A 13,696-nucleotide genomic window follows, 5' to 3' on the forward strand; every position below is an offset into this window, starting at 1 on the left:
AAGATAAAATATGTGGACACAACAAAATTAGAAAATTGGTTTCAAAGAGACAGACTTCAGAGCTAAGCACATCTGCTGGGGAAGAGATGGTCTGTACACAGTGACAGAGGACAAAGTTTCTGATGATCAAGTGGACACGATGCTAAATGTCTATGCAATACACAGATCATCAAAATATACAAAACAAAACGGAGCTGCAAGAAATTCTGTTCAGTCATAGTTAGAAATTCTAAAACATTCTCTCTAAAATAACAAGTCAATAAAAGTACAGAGACTAAAGCAATAGTACAGTGGGTAGGGTGCTTGCCATGCAACTAACCTGGGTTCAATCATGAGCACCCCATAGGGCCCCCTGAGTCCATCAGGAGTGATCCATAAGCACAGTCAGTTGTAGCCCAAAAGCATAAAAAAGGTGGAGGTACCAGAGAAACAACAGCGACCCTGACAATCACCGGGACACAGCCACGAGGCTCCTCAGAATGTGCACGGTGCAGAATCGGGCCTGTCTGAGCTTTGCGTCATGAAAGGCAGTTCTCCGGCCAAAGTTTAATGACTACGAAGCCAGTAACAGAAAGATCTCCGCAAAATTCTCAGCAATAAAATACACTTCTGAATAACCTTTGGGTACAAGGAAAATTCAATAAAAGGAAAATTAGAAAGTGCTTCGAACAAGATGAGAGTGGAACTACACGAACTATCAAAATTTGTGGGACTCAGCTACAGCAGCACTAAAACAGCACGTCAGAGAGAAAAGGACAACGAAACCCCTCCAGCACAGAAGCAGCCTGTCAGTGCAGTCACCCTAGGGATCCGCAGTATGAAGTAAGTGCCCACAGAGATGAGCGCTGTGGCCACCACAGGCACGAAGGCAGTCCTGAAAGCCCCTACATACAGGATCCCAGATGGGGAAAAATACTGAGAACGTGAGAGAAAATTAAACCTAAGTATTCAGGAGAAAGTAAAAATACATAGGTCAAAGCGGAGTTTCATGAAATGTAAAAGACAAATCACCGAGGGCCAGAGAGTCCATGCATCTCTTAAAGCACATGCCCTATATGTGACTGATCCTGGCTCAATCTCTGGAATTACATGTGGTCCCCTGAACATCACCAGTTATATTCCTGGAGGCCCTGGACCACCCCAGGGAATACCAAGCAGTACCCCATCCTTAGACCCTTGCACCAAATCCCTGGCAGGGTTGGCTGAGAGTAGCTGTGAGGCCCCCAATAATGGCGATGAAAGCATTTCAATGGAGCAAAACTCAAGAAATTGTTCCAACTCTAATTATGTAGGTTTACAAAACAGGGACACAAACCAAACTCTCACTAATAAAAAATCATAAAGAAGTCTATTTTTAAGTGAAATGTAAAATCTTTTCACAAGCCCCACATTCGGTTACTTGACCCCCACATGGAATCATGCACCCAAAAAATCTAAGAAGCTTGGTGACAGAGGTAGACGGAGGGCTGAGGCCATGGTCACAGGGAGAAGCCTGTCTACTGTAATTGGTGCAAATGGTTGTCCTGGCCTAAAAAATAACGAATGCAGGGAGGCACTGGCAGACAATTCTGCAAGAGTGCGAGACACTCTGAGGCACTCTCAGGCACTCTGCACGGCCCACACTCCCATCTGCAGGGCAGACGGGGCAAAGGGCAGTAGGTGCCTTTGCTGAATTTGCAAAAGGATGAGGTGACATTTCTTGGTCCAAAGCCATGGAAAAAGTATGTCAGTGTCCTGTGCTGGCCACCCTCCCCATGACACACACCCGGTTCTCTGCACTGAATTCCCTGGAAGGGGAACCTCTAGGGGACGAGGTGCCCTGGGTACAGAGTCCCAGGCAGGGCCAGCAACTCTCCTGAGGAACATTCCAACAGAACTAGAGGTCCGGTAAAGTGCCTACAGGCTCGGGAAGGAAAGTCCTCCCTGGAAGTCTGCAGAAGAACCAGCACCTTCTGGGGTGCTCTGTGGCCCTTAAGCCCACCACCAGGTCTCAGCTTCCCAGGCCATTCCAAGTCCACCCTTTCAAGCGCCATGTCCAAACTCACAGCTGACTCGAGCCGACAGCTCATACAGCTTGTCGCCAGCCCTCCTGGTCCCCCTGGTGGACAGTGGGAGTCAGGTCACCGAGTGAGGGGCACTGTCCACCTGAGATGTGGCCAGCATTCCCTTTGGGGAACAGAGTGTGCTGGCCTCCACCACTGGATCCCATGGCCTGGTAAGCCCTACTGCCCGCACTCTGTCGGGCTGACTCAGCCCAGCGAGTGCCAGCAGCATAGTGGAGGGGAGGCCGTGTCCCTGCTGACCACGAGCTCTTGGCTGCAGAGCCAGGGTGTGACGCCTGCCTCTGGCTCTGGGACCTGTGCTCACGCCTGAGGCTGAGGTGACTCTGGCAGCACCCGGGGTGCCAGCCCACTCAAGGGTGCCCCCCCTCCCACCCAGCACAGTCTTCACCCATCCTCCGCAAGCACGCCCCCTGCCTTCACTGCAGAGACCAGCACCTCCACTGCCACCACTTCCTGATACTCAACAGTCAACTGCAGGTGGGCCCAGGAAGTCACTTCCAATGCATCTTCCCAGAAACCCTCGTGACCAGGTGAAGGTCCCCAGATGGTTCTCACGTGCCCCTTCGGCCCTGGTCCCACACACCCCACCCTTCAGGAACAGCCATGGGATCCAGCCCGCAGCTTGGGGCCTGGGGTCAACCCTGCCCAAGCAGGACGCGGTGTGGGTAAGGTCCCTGTAGAGCCCTGAGCAGCGTCCAGGGTGGTGCCCTTCACAGACCCTCTCCCAAACACCCATTCCTGCCCTCAGCACCAGCCCCTGGTGCTCCCCAGCTGAGACCATGCCTCCGGGAGACCAAGGACAGGGACGCTCTCCCCTGCACCAAGCAGCTGATGACTAGGGCAGCCAGAGCACCCCATGAGTCCACACCCACCCTGGGCCCCGCAACCTGCATGAGCACGGGAGGAGGCAGGAGGCAGGAGCCTCTGCTGGCTGGAATCCGGAATCCAGACTCCAAACCCAGGCCTGAGTCACGGCCCCTGCAGGTCAGGGTCTCTCCAGCCAGGCCTGGCTGGGGGACACACAGATCATCAGAGCAGAGCAGCTAACATGCAGATTCCAGAAATGAAAGAGGCAAGTGCACAGCATAGCAAGGGGGCCGGCAGAGGGCTAGGGAGTCTGGAGACACAGGTATGACCTGAAGGGGATTCTGGGGTGGTCACATGGTTCTGACCATGAAAAACGCCAGACACTGGCCCCATCTATGCGGGCGAGTCATGCAGAGCACATCAGCAAGTCAGCTGTAGAAAATTAGCTGAGATACTACCTAGCAAGCTCATGTGTGTGTATGCGTATACACACACACACACACACACAGAGGATGCACACTCAGAGATGACATCACAGTCTCTCGTTCACCCAAAATAACAAAGAAGAACCCCAAATAACAATGAAGAATCCTTCGCGATCCCATCTGCCGCCTGCTCTGACCACAGGAACCCAGGTAGCCAACCTGACCCTCCCAGGCCAGTGCGACCAGAGGGACAGCAACTGCCTGTGTGCCCGCGATCTGGGGGGTGGTCACGGCCTCACTCTCCCTGTCAACAGGGGGTGGGGGTCTGCCCATGTCTCTCCTTCCCCGAGACCAACAACCTCAGTGCTCGCTTCGCTGGGGCCTGAGGAACTGCAGCGGGGCTGCTGGCTCTGGGCAAATGAAGAGCTGAAAGGAGCCCTGTGTGCTGACAGGCCTGTGTGGAGGGAGTGGCCCTGCTCACCACGTGGACGGCCCAGTTGCTATGGACAGAGTCTGGGAGGGGGACCCTGGAAAGGGGGGCTCAGGCATCCCCGCTGCTAAGTAGAAGTGGCCTCGCACTTCTACTTCTAATAAGTAGAGGGTCTTACTTATTGCTCGTAGGGTCAACCTCGCTGTGCTTTGGGCTCACTCCCGGCTCTGTGCTCAGGGCTCACTCCGGGCTCTGTGCTTGGGGGTTACTCCTGGCTCTGGGCTCAGGGCTCACTCCTGACGCTGTGCTCGGGGCTCATTCCTAGCTCTGTGCTTAGGGGTTACTCCTGGCTCTGGGCTCAGGGCTCATGCCTGGCCCTGGACTCAGGACTCAGGGCTCACTCCTGACGCTGTTCTCGGGGCTCACTCCTGGCTCTGTGCTTGGGGCTCACTCCCAGCTCTGTGCTCGGGGTTCACTCCTGGCTGTGCCTGGGGACTGAACTTGGGCCAGTCACAGGCAAGTCAGAGCCTTACCTGCTGTCCTAACTCTCTAACCCTGTGTCAGAACTTTTATAAATATTCCCTGCAAATTTGTTTAAAAAAGAAATTAAGCACCTGGGCCATCCCCACAGACCTACTGAAAACTAGGTGGGGGGTGGGAAGCGTTTTCAGGAGTTCCCGAGCCCCTGGGAGCCCTGCGCCCCTCTGGAGCACCTTCATGAATAGGACTCAGCAGGACACAGCACCCAGCTGCCTGGTCTCCTGCACAGCCCCACCCAGCCCGCTCCAGCCCCACCAGTCTTTGAAGCCCAGAGATGCCCCTGCCACCCACTCCCAAGGATGCAGAAAGGGCTCAGCTTGCCTGCGCGGCCCAGAGGTAGTCTAGCCGGAGCTTGATGTCCACCTGCCGGGCATGGAGGGCCAGGGCGCAGGAGAATAGCAGGATGGCCATGATGGGCTCCGAGCTGTGTCCAGACACGGTGCCACTGCTGAGGAGGACAAGGGAGACTAAGTCAGCGCCGAGGCTCAGTGACCAGCACAGACCCTCCTCAGAGCCCGGACATGGGCACACGGCTCCCCAGTCCCAGGCAACTCCTGTGTCCGACTGCAGACACCTACCGCACGGCTTCTGAGTAGCCACTGAGCTCCAGGACCAGGATGTAGGATGCCGTGAGCACAGCCAGCAGGATCAGCTTCGGTAGGGAGGACACACGCAAAAACACGGCCAGGGGCAGAGTGCCCACCTGGCCGCAGAGCAGGGCGTGGGGCACAGCATCACCGGGTGGGGTGCCGGGCGTCAGGACCACCAGTGATGCGTTGGGGCGGGTGCTCCAGGCCCAGGGCAGGCAGCCCACCTGGGGGGCAGGGCAGGGCAGGGCAGGGCATGGCACGGCCGTCAGAGCTCAGCCAGCCCAACACCATAGCAGCACTGGCCGCTGCCCAAACCCGCACCCCACAGTCTACTTCTCCCACACCCACCTCCCAAATCCACTTCCTGTACCCACTTCCTGTACCCACTTCCCGCACCCCTTCCTAAGCCCACCTCCCACTGCCCACTCCCCGCAGCAGACCCCACAGGCCCCCCTGTCAGTGTCCACAACCAAAGCTCTTCATTGCCAGGGAGGCAAGTTCAGGCTGGGCCAGGGCACAAGTCCCGTCCCCGCCAAGAGAACCAGCCACTGAGTGACTCCTGCCTCCCTGCTGCCCCTCCTCCCTGCCCCTCCTCCCCACCTCCCTGCTCCTCTTTCCTGCCTCTCCGCTGCTCCTCCCCCCTCCCCCCTGCTCCTCCCCCCTCCCTGCTGTTCCTCGGAACCAGCCCTACTCTTCCTACACTAGGAAGTCTCAGATCCTGTTTCCTCCAGTCCCAGCGTGTCCCTCCACGACTCCTGCATGCTCAGGCCTCATCTCTGACACCCACGAGCCTCCCCTGCCCCCCCAGCTTCTCAGGCTGCTGTCACGGGGCTCCCACCCCCAGCCCCAGCAGAGTTGAGACGCTCACCACACAGCCTTGGGCCACGGAGTAGATCAAGACCACGATGAAGATGCACAGGACGGTGCGGATCTGGATCGTCAGGCAGCCTGGAAAACACTGAGCAGCCAAGAGTCATTTCCCCAAAGTGCACCAGGAAGTCGGTTCATGAGACAGAAAGCAATCCAGCACAAGCACCCGAGCGCTGGGGCCCCTGCATGGCCCCCCACAGGCACCCCTGCTCACTGCACACACCCGATCTCACACGTGCGCCTTGGACCATATATGTGTTGTTGGTTCTCTTGAAAGTTAATGTCCTTGCAAGGAACGGCCATTCCTCCTCCGTGCGCACCCTGACCTGGCTCAGTACTGAAACAGTCTCAGGACACTAATTATCTTGGCGTCTTCAAAATACCGAGTTCATCTGACTCACGAATTATTTCTTCACTTAGTTTCTTATACGTTTGAACTGAGCTTAATTATTTTCCTCACAAAGGTAAATAATACTATAAACATGTGTTTCCAATATATCATGTAGTAATAAATTAGATGGATTGGAGCGATAGCACAACGGGTAGGGCATTTGCCTTGTACGCAGTCGACCCGGGTTCGATTCTTCCACCCCTCTCGGTGAGCCCGGCAAGCTACCGAGAGGATCTCACCTGCATGGCAAAGCCTGGCAAGCTCCCCGTGACGTATTCGATATGCCAGGAACAGTAACAACAAATCTCACAATTTGTTGTGAGATGTTACTGGTTCCCGCTCCAGCAAATCGATGGACAACAGGAGGACAGTGCTACAGTGCTAGTCTTAGAAACTGGTCAACTCTAATTTTTTTTTAAATCATACTGATTTAACATCTGTCAACAACCCTTTTTTGGTTTGTTTGTTTGTTTGTTTGGGGGCCACACCTGGCTGTGCTCAGGGCTTTCTCCTGTCTTGCTGCACTCAGAGAGCACTCCTGGTGGGCTCGGGGATCATATGGGGTGCCAGGTATAGAACCTGGGTCTGCCACATGCAAGGCCAAGTGCCCTCCCTGCTGTGCTGTTGCTCCAGCCCCTAACTCTAACTTCTTTTTAACACATTCAGCGATACCTAACAAACATTTTCGCCAAGTGAGCTCTCCTCAGTCAGACTCATATTCCGAGTATCAAGAGTGAACCCTTCAGTTGCAGGACAGGGCTGGGCGCTGTGTGGCCACAGCCCAGCTGAGCAAGGCCCCCGTCCACACTCAGTTTGCTGCTGTCCACCCCCTACCAGCTCACTCATGGCCAGGACAGGGCCCAGAGCAGTGTCCACGGCCACAGTGGGCCCTGCATCCAGCACAGTCGTCTTCCACCAGGCACTGGCAGAGCTGTGCCGCGGGGGCTGGTCCCCAACACCGCCTATGCCACAACCTGCAACGGTTCCCTCCCGGGCTGACCCGCAGTGCCTGGGATGGCCACAGGTTAGCTTCCTGTGGTGTCCCCGGTGAGGCAGGGCGTGCAGCTCCTGGGTGGCCCGGTGGGATCCCTGGGGTGCAGCCCTGGAGCTGGGAACCAGGAGGAAATGGTACAAAGGTCTCCCGTGTCACCCGCCATGCTGAGCTGCAGACCCCGGGGAGAAGCTCACACCCACCCCGCCTGGTGAATGTTCCCTGATTGGCTGCACCACACGGGGCGAGCAGGTGCTTCAAATGCGGATTCATCTGTTGGTAAGTTCCTGATCTGGGCTTCTCCGGGTGAGCTAGGGCTTGCTACCCAGGCCACGGAAACGACCGCCCCACCTCGTTGGCAGAAGCCCACAAGGATCTAGGTCTCACCTCACTGATGTTACACCCACCCCAGTACCCAGTCCAGGCCCCAGAAAGCCTCTTTTTCTCCTGAGGCTGCTGACCGCCCCCCACCCCCCGAGAATTCCTTTTCCCCGTCCTGCCAGTACCAGTCACCTTCCCAATCTTTCCTCAGGACCTAGTGCTCAGGAGCCACTGGAGTCCTGGCTAGCCTGGGACATTCGCCTATGACCTTCCAGGGCTAGAAGAAAACAGAGGGGCCAGAGCAACAGGACAAGCAGCGGGGGTGCTTGCCCGAGTTTGACCCCCACCATCCCACGTGCTCCCTGAGCACTGTGAGGAGTGGCCCCGAGAGCAGAGCAGGAGTGACCCCTGCCAGTGTGGACCAATCGACCCCTGGAGAAAGCAGTCAGTCACTGCAGGGCTGAGCAGAGGGAAGGCGTCCTTGTGCCCTCCTGGGCCTTCCCAGGCCCCTGGCTGTGGTGAGGGTCTATATCTGCCCAGGGGTGGGGCCAGCCGGCAGCCCCCGGTTCCTGTTTTCCCAACTTCCCCTGCACCTCCCCTCCCCGCTACATGCCCCTGGGGCCAGGCCACTGTCTAAGCAGGAGTTTCCGGGTCCACTGCTGCATGGGCCCGGACAGCTGGTCTGTGGTTGGGCTCAGCTCCTCTGCGTGGAGGCACCAAACTGCCACATGATCCTCCTGGCATGACTCACGGAACAAACCACAAAGCTGGGCTTCGTGCAACACCCACCAGACAGGTGCCAGCGCCATATCGAAGTGGGCTTGGACCAAGACCCCAGAGCACGGGCTCAGGCACCCTGGACCTCACTTCAACACACACTCTCTGTCCCAGCTAGACCTGGGGGAGAGATGAAGTATCCGGTCTGGAGCACAGGGGTGTCTGCCTGACGTGTGCCCACCCCCACAGAGGCCGGCCCTGAAGACCAGCCTCAGGAAATGTTCCAGACGCCCTAAAAAAGGCACCCACTCCCCATCTTACTTGCAGAGAGGAGACTAGAGGTGTGGCTGCAAACCAATCCCTGGGCAGCGGCCAGTGGTTTGGACAGTGAGGGCCAGAAAGAGGCAGATCAGAAGATCAGGCACAAAGGAAAAGTGCCAAGAGGAATATGGCAAGTGTGGCCAAGTGGATGAAAACTGTGAACATGGTTGGCCCATGTGAGTGTCAGCCAAATGGTGACCTCAGCAGAGGGGGACCTAAGGTCAACTGGATGGAACACCAGTCACCCTCTGTCCACAGCCACCACTGCCACTGTCCCGTTGGCCCATGGCCCAAACGCCCACGGTGGTGGTGAAGGAGGCGCGTGGGGCTTCCAGTTCCCCAAAGTGAGCTAGGACAGACTGCCGAGCACCCAGCCTGCCGCAGTATACACCAACACTGAGCCCCAAGTCTAGAATCTTCTAATGGGCATGCAAGGAAGGGACTTCTGGCAACGGCACTGACCGTGGTCAAGCGGATGCAGTACACAGCCACAAGGTGTCACCCTTACTAGCCACATCATGCCTCAGCAGCAGGTGGATCACACTAGAACACGTCCTCAGAGAGCAAGTCTTGCCTTCTCACTGCAGGCTCCCCCAGGAACTGTCTGGGTGGACAGTATCTCTCACACTTCGTCAATGGGCACACGCCTAGTTAGCTCTGCCTCGGGTCCACCACTTTGAGGCAGCACACAGTGACGCTCGAGCGTACAGCATCAGTCTGGCTCTGCAGGACCAGGGGACAATGGTGGGGGGCACTGGACACAGGAGTGGGCATGGGCAGGAGCTCTGAAGCCCTGAAACCTTGGCGCCGGTAACACACACAACCATGTCTGAGGCCTTGGGGGAAAGGGAATAAAATCCACTGGGTCCAGGACTAATTCTCCATGCTGCATGATGGCAGAAGTGCCGGGCTGTCCCTCCCCAGCTGCCCGCCCACTCGTCGGCCTGGCTGTCACATCCACAGTGTGCCTCCGGGTGCCATCTTAGCGCACCTGGTCTAGAGACGCCTAATTGAATCCCAAAATGGATTAGTGCCCTACAGAAATGTCTCTGGAACCCAACCATTTACAATCTAAGATTCCAGAAGCACGCGGCCACAGCATCCATGATATTCAAAATGAGCAGTGGACAATGAATGATCTACTGCCCCTGGCAGGCAGGCTTGAATGTTGGTGGGGAAAATTCGAGCAAAACATAATGCCCAAAAGTAGAGAGTGAGTATTGGGGAAATTGCCTGCCATGGAGGCAGGGTGAGGACTGGGGTGGGGGGAGGGATATACTAGGGACATTGGTGGTGGAAAGTGTGCACTGGTGGAGGGATGGGTGCTCAATCATTGTACGGCTGAATGTCGAACATGAAAGCTCTGCACTGTATCTCACAGTGATTCAATTAAAAAAAAAGTAATGTGGACTTCATGCCCAAATCAAACAACTTAATCAATGGCTGAATAAATAGCAGTATTCCTACATTAACGGTAGTACTGTCCTCCCGTTGTTCATCGATTTGCTCGAGCAGGCCCAGTAACGTCTCCATTGTGAGAGTTGTTATTGTGTTTGGCATATTGAATACAACTCGGGTAGCTTGCCAGGCTTTGCTGTGCAGGCGAGATACTCTCGGTAGCTTGCTGAGCTTTCCAAGAGAAGTGGAGAAATAGAACCCAGCTTGGCCAACTGGCCGTGCGCAAGGCAAACGCCCTACAGCTGTGCTATCGCTCCAGCCCTCCTACATTAATTTAAAAAAAAAAATTAAAGTGTCTTGAAAATGGGGAGTAAAAAAAAAATCCACTTCCACTGGGGCAGGGGGGAAGTACAGAGAGCAGGACTTTCTCTGCATGTGGCTGACCCCAGAGGGTCCCCTGAGCCCTGCCACAAGTGATCCCTGAGCATAAAGTCAGGTGTGAGCCCTGAGCACTGCTGGGTGTCACCTTTCATCCATTCATTCATTCATCATCCTGTTATTCGTCAATTGCCTCGAGCAGGCCCCAGTAACATCTCTTTCATCCTAGCCCTGAGATTATATTCAAGGCTCTTTAGGAGAATGAGACCCATCATTGTTACTGGTATTTGGCATATTGGGTACGCCACGGGGAGTTTGCCAGACTCTGCCCTGTGGGCAGGCTACATTCGATAGCCTGCAAGTTTGTCCAAAGTAGGAATGAGATAATAAGATGTCATAAAAAGATGTCCTGACACCTTAAGTTAATTAAACGAATCGGGTTTGGTTTCCCTGGCTGGTGACAAAAGGGAAGGGGACGGGGTCGAGAGGACACAGCAGGCCCTGGCCAGTGGAGTGGAAGTCACAGGCAAGGCTGGAGAGGAGTTCACAGAGCAGGGCTCAGGCAGGGGCCGCTCTCCACCACGACCCGAGAGCTGCTTCTTCACACGCTGCTCACCGCTGCCCTGCATGGGGCCACCCTGGCCATGCCTGCTGCGACCTTCCCCCGTGACCATTTCTCAGCCCAGCAGAAAACAGAGACAGACACTGGACCTCAGCTGCCCACCCGCCCCGAACACACATCCAACACGCGTTTCCTCTGTCTGTGCGCGAACACGTCCCAGAGCCACCGCTCAGCTCATTCCCGACACACCAGTGTGAGAAAGCGCATGGGACCCATCCCTCACCAACCGCCCAACCGCCAGCCAGTGGCCAGCTTCCAGGCTTCCAGAAGTTCCTGGGACCCCTCCTCCAAATGCAGTCGCTTCAACCTCCCTGCAGCTGTTCGCGAGCTTCTGCCCAGAAGGTTTTATAGCTCAAATGTTTCCGGGACACCCTCCTCAGGCTCTGTTAATTTTCTAGAACTGCTTGGAGAACTCCAGTAACTCACAGATCACTGGCTTATTACAAAAGACTTTGTCTTGGAACAGCCAGACCCAAGAGCTGCATGGGCTGGGGCAGGTATGGGAGGCAGGTGTGGGGCATTCGTGCCCTCCCAGGCACTGTCACCCTCCACATCCACGCGCCCATGACCTGGAAGCACCATCGCCCCACTTGTGGGTCTGAGGAGTCTGTGCTACGGGCGAGGCCTGAACTCAACGGGCCCCGTCGTCAACCCGTGTGCTGTGGGGAGGTCAGAGGTCAGAACTTGGTCGGTTCCACTGGACCCAGGCCCCTCGGGTGCCTCCTGAGAAGCATCACACTCTCATCAAGTTAGGAACTGTGAACCAGCACAGATACGTACAGAAAACATCTGGTCACCTGATCACCAACACGTTCTCCTTATAAACCCCAGGTGCCTTGAGGAGAGCAAGGAGAAACCGGGAGAAGGAAGCCTATGCCGAGCCCCAACCACCTCCTCTCCCCTGCCTGGGACTTTCCAACCCACCAGGCCAGAAGATCAGTCCCACCAGGAACTTCCTCCCCGCAGAGGAAGCAGATACCCTGTGTGATCTGCCTCCGAGGGCTCAGGCTGGCAGAGCCTCGGGGACTTCGGGGGAGAGGCTCTGGAAAGTGTCCTCCGTAGGCTGGCCTGGGAAGGGGACACAGCTGGGCTGCGGGCACCTGCCAACCAGCAGACGTTGCAGCCCTAAGCGCTCCCTGTCTCGGTACTTCCTGGCATGGAAGCCGATGAACTCACATTACCACTGAAAGTTACTGGAGCTGCCAACCAGAGACTTTTGAAAGAATCAAATCACATTCCTAGAGAGGGAAGGAGAGAGGGCCTGGTCGTGTCTGCTGATGGAGCTGTGACTGGCCGGACACTGAGGTAACAGCAGCTGGAAAGACTGTCCTGATGCTGGGAAGGGGTACCTCAGGGGCTGCAGTGAGCCTGCCAGGGGGTCAGAGGATCAGGCAGAGACCACTGGCCTGCCTTGTTCGATTGCTGATCTGGGTAATGTGACACTGAGGTATGAACAGCCGTATAAACCTCAGCAAGATGAGCCTGAAGAAGCATGAGAAATTGTTGCGATCGAGGGCGCTCACTCGGGAACTGCGAAGACGCCCTGTTGCAAGCTGTGGCCAGTCGGGCATGGGCCCTGAGTGTTGACTGTTGGAGCCCGCTCACAGCTGCTGGCTGTCCAGACAGCGACAAACGTCCCCGGCACTGTGACTTCGCAGCCACGCGGCCCTGGAAACAGGATCCACACAGCAGCAGCAGCTCGATGGAATGAAAGACCCCAACACGGCGGAGCAAGGGCCTGCATCCTGCAAAGGCAGGGCCAGAGAGCGCCTGGCATTGGGACGCAGCTCAAGAGACCGAGAGACAAAGTGCGCAGGAGAAGGGGAACTCCACTGTGCCTCAGTGTAACCTCGGAGTCAAAGGATCTCCCTTCGAAGGTAAGTACTTTAAGGCCCCACTCGGTGGCACAGTGGGAGGGCGCCAGCACACAGCCAACCCAGCTTCCATCCCCCGCACCCGCCATGGAGTGATTCCTGAGTGCAGAGCCAGGAGTAACCCCTGGGCATCGCCAGGTGTGGCCCAAAACCCTCCCCGCAAAAGGAAGTGCTTCGAGCAACTTATCTGCAGTGTGAACTTTAAAGTGTATCACACCCAATGTCACCTGGTCTACGGAAGACAAAGAGCTGAGGGTGGTGTGAACCCAGAATGTGCCATTCTCTTCAAAACAAACCACGTCGCCAATGAAAAAAGAAGGAAGCCAAGTGAATAAACCAGATTTGATTGTTTGAAGAGCAGCTGTTTGCAACACCATGCACAGATGACGGGATGTGACTAGACGTCACAAGGGGGTGGTGGCGGTGAAGGAAGGGGAAAGAAGGGAATGTTGGCTTGGGGACAGGCCCTTTCCTGTGATCAGGGCACGCTGAGCCCAGCCACGGCGACAGGCACCACAAGCCAGTCAGAGCAGAATGCTCCGCATGGACCCCCATTCTGGATAGGAAAGCACCAGAGCCATGGCTCTCCTGCCCCGAAGCAACACTCCGGCAGCCTGGTGCTGAGTCCCCACTGGCCACCCCACCCCATGTCCATCAGGCAAAGGCCTCAAACCTCCAGCACAAAAAGAAAAAGTTATTTCAACTGGCCAGAGAATCAGAGGCCGAATCACCTCAGCTGCCAGCCTGGATGCTGAAGGGAGGCAGATACCACACACACTGCTCCCTCAGACACCACACTGCTGCTCCCTCCCTCAGACACCACACACTCTACTCCCTCAGACACCACACACACTGCTTCCTCAGACACCGCACACACAACTCCCTCGAACACCACATATACTTCTCCCTCACATGCTACACACACACTGCTCCTTCAGATCCATACACACGGCTCCCT

At 56.1% G+C, this 13,696-nt stretch overlaps 1 protein-coding gene across 1 annotated transcript in view; it reads right to left on the reverse strand.

Annotated features, from left to right (window-relative positions):
- Nucleotides 1-13,696, reverse strand: part of LOC130017598 (adenylate cyclase type 1) — a gene marked incomplete at its 5' end in the record, with an annotated part of 56,491 nt that overhangs the window by 15,954 nt on the left and 26,841 nt on the right. Inside the window, 3 exons of the mRNA XM_056108288.1 lie at nucleotides 4,587-4,713; nucleotides 4,844-5,079; nucleotides 5,724-5,813. Of these exons, the coding sequence (XP_055964263.1) occupies nucleotides 4,587-4,713; nucleotides 4,844-5,079; nucleotides 5,724-5,813 (453 nt within the window). The remainder of the gene's footprint in view (nucleotides 1-4,586; nucleotides 4,714-4,843; nucleotides 5,080-5,723; nucleotides 5,814-13,696) is intronic.

The sequence above is a fragment of the Sorex fumeus genome, unplaced genomic scaffold (genome assembly GCF_029834395.1).
Source record: "Sorex fumeus unplaced genomic scaffold, SorFum_2.1 ptg000205l, whole genome shotgun sequence".
Taxonomy (NCBI): Eukaryota; Metazoa; Chordata; class Mammalia; order Eulipotyphla; family Soricidae; genus Sorex; species Sorex fumeus.